The 8,788-nt window shown below is 43.1% G+C and overlaps 1 protein-coding gene across 1 annotated transcript; it reads right to left on the minus strand.

Moving 5' to 3' along the window:
• Window positions 1-929: 929 nt before the first annotated feature.
• On the minus strand, window positions 930-5,862 carry CNR2 (cannabinoid receptor 2). Its single transcript, XM_063312171.1, has 2 exons — window positions 5,670-5,862; window positions 930-2,292 (listed from the first exon to the last, which is right to left on the minus strand). The coding sequence occupies exon 2, from the start codon at window positions 2,219-2,221 to the stop codon at window positions 1,211-1,213; it is 1,011 nt and encodes a 336-aa protein (XP_063168241.1). The 5' UTR covers window positions 2,222-2,292; window positions 5,670-5,862; the 3' UTR covers window positions 930-1,210.
• Window positions 5,863-8,788: the final 2,926 nt, after the last annotated feature.

Raw genomic sequence — 8,788 nt, forward strand, 5'->3', positions numbered from 1 at the left:
GCATGTCCCTAGCATTGGCCTATGATGGGGGAGACTCAGGTCTGAATCTGCCCTTAGCCATGAAAGCTCTTAGGGCCCTTTTGGGCCAATCACGGTTATTATTAAAACTTACATGCCATTGAATCATCCTGATTCGTAGAGGCTTATAGTAACATTACCTTTTAGCCCTACATAAACCGCAGAGCTGTTCTGGGGGGAAAAAAAAATCAAAGGACTCCTATGTATGTTGCCTTATGCTCCCAGGGGGAAAATGGGAAATAATATGGCATTCGTATGGCATATATTAGTGTAAAAATATTGCCTATCAAAATAAAAGAAGCTTCAGAACAAGCTGTTTTCTCTGCTATTCTTATAGAACAGTGTTTCTCAACCTTGGCAACTTTAATTCTGAAAAGTTGAAGTCCATACAGCTTAAAGCTGCCAAGGTTGAGAAACACTATGATGGAAAGACCCTTCTACTCAGAGAGAACTTGCTGGAGTCAAGGGGAATGGTTCTCCCCATATTCCTTCATTTTACACGTCAGAAGTCTGGTAGTTACAGCTTGTAAAATGTATGCCTTTTTTAAATAAAATGTGTTAGTTGGAAAAGGTTCACCTGATTTTTTGCTGCCACAGATTAACCCAGCTCTCCTACAACCCCAGAAATTAGTGTGAGATCCAATTCAGAGCTCTTAGTTGCTTCGCTTTTTCCCACACGGGTGCGCTACTTGCCTTGAAACATGACTCCTCCTCAGCCATGATGGGATGTATCTCTGATCCCACAGCTAGATGTTCCAGCAGTGGGCTAACAGAAGTGGAAGACGTGTTTTTGCATTTGGGGTGGTTTCAAGAGCAGGCAGCTGAAAGGCGAAATGGGTGCCTTAAGCCTTGGAGGTGCTTAAGGCTCTTTTTGTCCCCCCCCCAACCCTCCCTCCTGAAGAGATCCTAGTCACTTTTGAGCATACATGTCTCACAAATCCTTGAGCAGAAGGAAGGGTACCCCTTCAGGTTGTAGAGAATGAGCAGGAATGGGAACCTGCAGCCCTCCAGATATTGCTGATCTGGAATTCCCAAAGCCAGTGGTGAGGAATGCTGGGAGTTATAGTTCAAGGATAGCTGGAGATGGCTCAGTGCCATGAGTTGCTTCCAACTGGAAGATAATTCGCATTTTGATGCATAGGAACTGTAAGCCAGCTAACTCTGTGGGTTAGTTTTCAAATGGGAAGAACTTTTAAGAGCTTTCTGCTTCCTGATTGGTCTTTGAGATGCACAGCACCTTCCCGAAACAGGAGCAGGTTCTCCCCAGAGAAGAGCGTAGCTCTTTGCTTTGTAGGGCATAGATAGCTGGGTTCACCATTGAGTTGACCAGACAGAGGGTGATGCAGAAGGCAAACACTGTCCTGGCAAAGTTTTCCATTTTTGAAAAGAGGCTATAGGTCATAAGAAACAAGCCCGGTGACCAGCATATCACCAGGACCATCAGGACGATCAACAACGTCTTGGCCAGCTTGATGTCAATTCTCATCTTTGTGTTCTGTTGGCTCACTTCCAGATGGTACTTCTTCATGTACAAGGCATGTTGATGAGCCTTCCAAAGGATGTACGTGTATGCATATATGATGGAAGCCAGGAGGATCATCACCATGGTAATCCAGCTTGAGAGGTAGCTGTTAGCAACAAAAGGGAATAGCTGGGAGCAGGTACAGTGGAGACTACAGCAGTTCCATCCCAGAAGAGGCAAGGAGGACAGGGACAGGACAGTAGCCCACAGCACTAACAGGGCCACCACAGCTCTTCTTCTGGTGACCAACAGCTTGTACTGGCTGGGCTTGAGGATACAGACGTACCGGTCAAACGCCATCAGGAGCAGGCTGCCAAGGGAGGCTGTGAAGGAGGCGTTGACTCCACCAAGTTTTAGCAAGTATATCTCCTTGGAAGGATCTGTCCCATTAAAAACATGGAAGTTAAGAAAGCTGCTGACAAATATAATGGTTGCCAGGGTGTCAGCTAAGGCCAGGTTGCTGAGAAGGATGTAAGAAGGTTTCTTCCGAAGCTTTGAAGAAGAAAAGATGAGGAACAGCACCAAGGAATTCTCTATGATGCAAAGCCCACCAATGCCACAACAGAGCACAGCAATAGTGGGCTTTGCTGATTCGCTGAGGACCATGAAGCACTCTATGTGCAGCAAGGTGGAATTGCATTCAAAGTTAGTGACTGTTTCACTCAGGCTGCATCCCTCCATCCCTGGAAACTTGAGATGGCAAAGGTCTTTTCCAAAAAGGGTTGTCTTCCCTGGCAAGTGTTGCGGTGCAACTGCAAAAGAGTTGGAGGCAAGGAAAATTAAGTGGATCGTAGCAAGTGTAACACTTTCTCATGTGTTCTGCACACATCCAGCCTTTATTTATTTCCAGTTTTTTTAAAACTTGGCAGCTTTAAGATGTATGGACTTCAGCTCCCCAAATTCCCTAGCCAGCTTGCTATTTCTCTACCCCACAAACATGTTCTTCTGGACAGACTTTGATTTGGTTGCTATTTCAGAACAGGAACGGACAATCACTTGATGGCAAATGAGGTGATGATACAAAGTGGGTAGTCACATGGATCACCAAGGTTGCAAGTTTTTGGAAGGGACTTTTTAAAGGTTTTGCTTTCATTTATAAGTTCTGTTTAATCTAAGAAACCAGGCTTCTAGTTTTCAACTGTTTTAATTGGCAACAACTTTGGGGGCTATTAAGAAGAGTTCCTTGAATTGTACGCAAGCTTGGAACAGGTTGCCAGTGATGTTTTACAAAATGTGTATGATGCTTTTTGGTTTCTTATTATTTTATGCAAAAATATTTTTTTTTAAATGGTACAAATTAAATTTGAAATAGGAAAGCAATTAATAATAAAGAAATAACAATAACAACAACCAACCTGGATTTAATCCAGTTTTTACCGCAACCTACATTTATATTTTTCTGGATTGTGACTTATTTCTTATTTTCCTATTATTTTACCTCATCAGTATACTGATTTTATAGTCTTTGAAATGCAAAAAATACATTTTTAACAAATCACAGACAATATTTGGTTCATTATTAAATTCACTTCTCAGAAGAAGAGAAAGAAAAAACACAGAACATTGAATTCCAGACTTCTTTTAACTCCATTCTTCCTTTCTACTCAGAATTACTCCAAGGCAGTTCCCTAAAGAGACATTCTGATAAATGGAGAATAGAAGTGTTTTTAATATGGAAATGATATTCTTTGATTTTAATCCCTCCCTAGATCACTATATCTCTTCAAACATTTTCTCCATTTGTGTTCAACCACTGAAATTTCTGAAATTCTCATTAAACCAGGGCCATCATCAGGGCCACCCAGTTTCTTTTTAGGTTCAGTGTTGTTGTTTTTTTCATTTGCTGCCCAGAGTTTCCTGGGTGGATGGGCAGCTATATACATTTCATTTCATTTCATTTTTATCCCACGTTTATTTTTGGCCAACTCAAGACAGCATATATACCTAACAGTCCACCTCTTATTTTGCCCACAACACGAGCCCTGTCAGGTGGGCTTGGCCGAGATAGAGGGACTGGCCCAATGTCACCCAGCCAGCTTTCATGCCTAAGGGAGGACTAGAACTCAGTCTCCTAGCCCTGTAGCTAGCCACCACACCAAACTAGCACTTAGTGTGTGTATGTATTTATGTGTAAGTGTGTATGTGCGTGTGTATAGAATTTGATGAATATATGGTCTATGCTATGAATAGGGAACTTATGGCCTCTAGCCCTATTTTTGCAGCTCTCAAAGTCACCAAGATCACTCTGCCAAAATCAAGTACTGGCAACATGACTTTTTTGCATTTTTTTGCAGGCTCTGTATATATGTTGACAGCAGAGAAAGTTCTTAAGGAGTTTTCTGACTAAACAGGAAGTAGGTTCTGTTTACCTTCCTGTTTTCACAAGCATCAACTCTAACCAGAACATCCTTTAAAATCCCTTCGAGTATATTTAGCAAAGAAAAGATAAGCAACTTATTTAACCAAGATAAAATAATTGGAAGACTTATTCCAAGTCTTGATTCTAAGTCTTGGATTCAGAAGTCCACAATTCTCATTTTTATATCTCACCTCTTCCACCTATTTGCCTCTATCCTTCAAAATCAGATGCCCAATTTTTAATTTTTAATTTTTCAAAGTGAAAAACAGCTCCGAATGACAAATGCATGGAATGTTGGTCTGTACTTCTACATTTATTTGTTCATTAGGCAACCCTTGGCTTCCCAAGCTGAGACCATATAGCCCCAAACAAGTTTACATTCAGAAAAAGTAGAGCTACGATTTCCAGATGTTGGTGGTGAACAAGTAATAGGGAAATCTAGATCTACAGTTCTTCCATGTGGATATGTTGGATTATAACCCTCATAAGCTTGACCCAGTTGACGGCACTAGTCTAATTATATGAAGTGCAGCCCCAGACAAATAACAAGAGGTTGCTATCCCTGCTTGAAAGTTTTCCCCAAATTGCTCTAGCCAGCCACAAGAGTAAGAACACTGAGACCAAAAATCTTGATCGTCGCATCCCATCCCGTCTATTTTAGTCCTTGATGGAAGGTCCTGCTTAGGGCAGAAGACCACAGTACACAAATGTGGGCTACTGTGGAAACGAACAGCTCTAGATCCAGTTCTCCACATGCACCAAAATTACAACCATGTTTTGACGTTTCTTTAGGCATGGATTTATTTGATTTACACTCTGCCTTTCTCTTCTGGGGAGTACTCAATCTGGCTAACGACGTTTTATAAATAGAAATGGAGTATCAGCCGTGGAAAGCACACATCCAGATTAACAGGGACTTAAATCATGTAACAATGAAATGTTGAAGGAGAAGCATCTTCACACGTTTTCTACATGCTGAGCGGGTGGAACCTAAATGAATCTCCCAAAGGAGGGCATTCATTATGACACCCTAACATTGCCCACTTCTCCCCAAAGGAAAGAAGGATGGGGCAGAGAGGAGAGCAGAAAGCAGTGGGCACCAGTACCAGCAAGAAATGGAGTAAGTTTTAATCTACATTCTAAGGGAAAATGGAGTAAGTCAACAAGGCATCCCTTTTTCCATTGGCACCATTGCTATATTCCGTTCTTGGAATCCCATATTTAAAAGGGTCAAGTTAGCAGAATCACTGTTTGGAGCCTTGACCAAGGTTTTTAAAGGCTCAAGTTTGCACACTCCCTGCACCACAGTCTGTTTTTTATCAACTCCGAGTACAAGATGTAGAATATTCTGGTTGAATATTAGGAAAACATTCCTAAGAGTAAGAGCCATTCAACAGTGGAGTTCAGGTGGTTGAACTCAGTGGCCCCCTCCACTCTAGGATATTAAGTATTATATACAAAATAAAGGTGGGAGAACAACAACAACAACAGGGTTGCCTGCAGTTGAGCCTCAAGTAGGGCTCTGAAAACAGCCTAACAAGCCAACATTTCTGAAGCGTAGTTGCTGGAACAATGTTTATCCAACCGTTTTCTGACCATGTCTTAACTATCATTTTACCTGCTTCTTTGCTGGACTGTAGGACTTCACTTGAAGCTTGTTTCTTAGTATGTAAATAGACTAATCTTGTGATGGCGGCATCTTCTTGACTCACTCCAGCTTGCAGTTCCCAAACAGCTAGTTGAGTTCCACGCAAAGTAAGACAATCTTACTTTCCTTTTGGATGCCCCTCAGGCAGGCTCATCCACATCACCTTAGCCCATTCCTTAGCATGAGGTCCCAGACAGCTCAGCGATTAGCCAAGATCCCTGAAATTATCCAGAAAAGTGCATTTCTCCTGCCAGAAACGACACAAAAGTTCTTGTGTAGAAAAGCCCAATTAACTAGCAATGTTGTGAAAGCCTCTGTAATAAGGAAACATTACTTCCTAGATGTGCTGGCAGTCATCGCATCCTGCCACCTACTTGTGGTTTTCATGTTTCTTATCTGCATTCTCATGTTCCCCATTAAGCGATTTGTATTGTAGGATCCAAAATACCTGAAAAGTATTTGCAGACACATCCAGGATTGGATGTTTCTAACTGTACAGAAAATCATGCCAAGGACCTACCTGAGCAACCTTCAGGGTTTTTTGGTTGTTTGGAGGGTTTTTTTTTGCAGGTTCCTCACCTGTGTGAGAGAGTTGTGGGAAAGCTGCCTTAAAAGTGGTTTGTCTGGCCAGCTGGGGAGCTGCAAGGCAATAGAAAGAACTATTATCTGCAGAGCTGAAACCACAAAGCAGGATCCACTGGAAGAAGTGAAGGACAGAAGCAAAAGAAGAATCATTATGAGTGTGAGGGCAGAAGGATGGCGTCATAGGAGAATGCAAGAGGGAACTCTGGTGTGATTGCCATTGGAAGTTGGATAGTACCTGGTTTGTGATTGAGTTGGGCATCCTCTGGGCAACCTTTGTGGCAGGCAGTAGCACCCGCAAGAGAGCAAGCAGGAGGAGGTGACAGGAGACAGTGGAAAAGGGTTAAGGGCAGCTGGAATGTTGGTTTAACTGTTTCCACCTCCAGAAGATGGATCATTGGTGTGAGGGCTAAAATGGGCAAGGTCAGAAGCAAAGGCCTGAGACCAGACTGGTTTGTTACCACAACAATACACAGGCGCCAGTTCCTCCTCCTGCTGAGAAACAAGAGGTATTAGCAACAAGAGGTATTAGCAACAAGAGGTATTAGCAACAAGAGGTATTAGCAACAAGAGGTGTTAGCAATGCAAGGCTGAGAGAAGGAATTTTGAAACTTGGGTCGGCTATGCATATTGTGTGAGTCTTACGGTTTATAGTAGCTGGCTTTCTTCATTCTTAAGGTCTTTTCTAATATCTGCAATAAAACCGCCTTATCAAGAGATCAGAAGGAGTCTGGTAGGACCTTTTTGGGTTAACGGACTTTTTAAAAAGGCATAAGCTTTCATGAGCTTAATAAAGTTTGTTCGTCTGAAAAGATCAACTTCTTCTGATTCTTGGTTACCATAGACTAACATGGCTGTCCTCCTACAGTATCTTATCAAGAGTGTCCCTGAAAACCTGGATGGTAAGCCACCTAGGTCAGGTACCAACTGGGTGAAATCTGTTAGATGGAGTTTTTTAGGCTTGCATAACATTCAAAGACTTTTACAACATACACTTGCACGATTTGTTCCTTATTTGCCTCTTCTGAGAAACAGGCTGCTTCTGAAGTCGGGTGTCATCTCTAATAGTTCTGTCTGCTTCTGAACATTTCTGTCTGCTCCTGTGAGCCTTGCTCACCGTCACCCATGCCTTGGTCACCTCCCGTTTGGATGACACCAATGCGCTCTACGTGGGGACCGTCCGGAAGCTGCAGCTGGTCCAGAATGCAGCGGCACATACAGTTTTGTGTGCCCCGTGGTTCACCCAAGTAACACCGCTGCTGCACGAGCTGCACTGGCTTCCAGTTGCTTTCTCGATCCAATTCAAGGTGCCGGTTATCCCCTTTAAAGTCCTACATGACACAGGGCCAGGTTACTTGCAGGACCACCTTCCCCTGAGGGTATCTGCCCATCCTACTACTAGGTTAGGTAGGGTGGGTGTGCTCTAGGTCCCCTCCCTTAAATGTTGCCATCTGATGGGGACTCGGAGATGTGCCTTCTTGGTGGCCGCCCCAGTCCTACTGAACAGCCTCCCACAAGAAATCAGAGGAGCCCCTACCCTTTTAGCCTTTTGGAGGGCTGGGAAGACCTGGCTCTTTCCCCAAGCACTGGGCTAGGATGGAGGTTGAGCTGTGAGGATGTTTGGTCTGATGCCTGGGGGGAAGGGTACCTTTGTTTTTAACTATGTTTTATGGAATGTTGTGAGCCGCCTAGAGTCTTTGTACGAGATAGGCGGCCATATAAGTCCTGTGAATACATAAATAAACAAGAGGATAGTCTCGGTGTGAATTAAGAATGGATGTTTTATCAGTTGCTAAGCAATTTTGCAAATTGCAAACAAATAATCTTTTCATTTGCAACAGTGAAGCTCTGCATATCAATTTTCCCATTAGCAGCAACTCTTGACTCACCTTATCTCCTGACTCCTAAGTTTCAACTGACAGGTCCTTAAACTGGAAAGGTGGCTTAACGGCTTCACATGTCCAATCATGCAGATTCCGCTTTAAAATACAGTCAGGATAAATCTGGCTGTTTTGACAATTTACTGTTCCTTACAAGTTTTCCAGTACCCACAACTGCCCACCTTAACCCTGAAAGGACAGCTGAGGTGAAACTGGCATGAATTCTATTTCAACAGACTAAAAAGCCCAGGTTTCCATTAGCTGCCTACAAGATGGGGTGGTGGGTGGAGGCAAAACTAGCTTTTTTTTTCTTTTGTGTGTGCGCAAGGTGTGTGTGGGTGTGGGTGTGTGCAAGCTGTGTGTGTGAGAGAGACAGGAGACTGTTCCTCCATCACTGCCTGCCTCTCTCCCTTCCCACACAGCAACTTTCAATATCCTATTTCTAAAACCCAGCTACAGGCATTGTGTAGAATGAATCTCCCACTCTTGTCTGTACCAGCAATTGCAGCCACAATTACAGCTACAGGGAAAGCACATAATTGCAAAACTGCACGCACGGCATCTTTTTTGTATAACCGTGTATAGATCAGGGTTTCTTAACCAGGGCTCCATGGAACCCTTGGGTTCCGCGAGCGGTCACTAGGGGTTCCCTGGGAGATCATGATTTATTTAAAAAGTTATTTCAAATTGGGGCAACTTCACATTAAAGAGGTAAGTTTCATTCTTTATTTTTAGTTTAAGAACACTGTTAATGCAGATATACAGGCCTACCTGTGAAA

This window comes from Candoia aspera, chromosome 10, assembly GCF_035149785.1.
Source record: "Candoia aspera isolate rCanAsp1 chromosome 10, rCanAsp1.hap2, whole genome shotgun sequence".
NCBI lineage: Eukaryota > Metazoa > Chordata > Lepidosauria > Squamata > Boidae > Candoia > Candoia aspera.

Excerpts from the sequence above, each read along its gene's own strand:
- CNR2 (XM_063312171.1), bottom strand. The coding sequence starts at position 2,221 with ATGGAGGGATGCAGCCTGAGTGAAACAGTCACTAACTTTGAATGCAAT.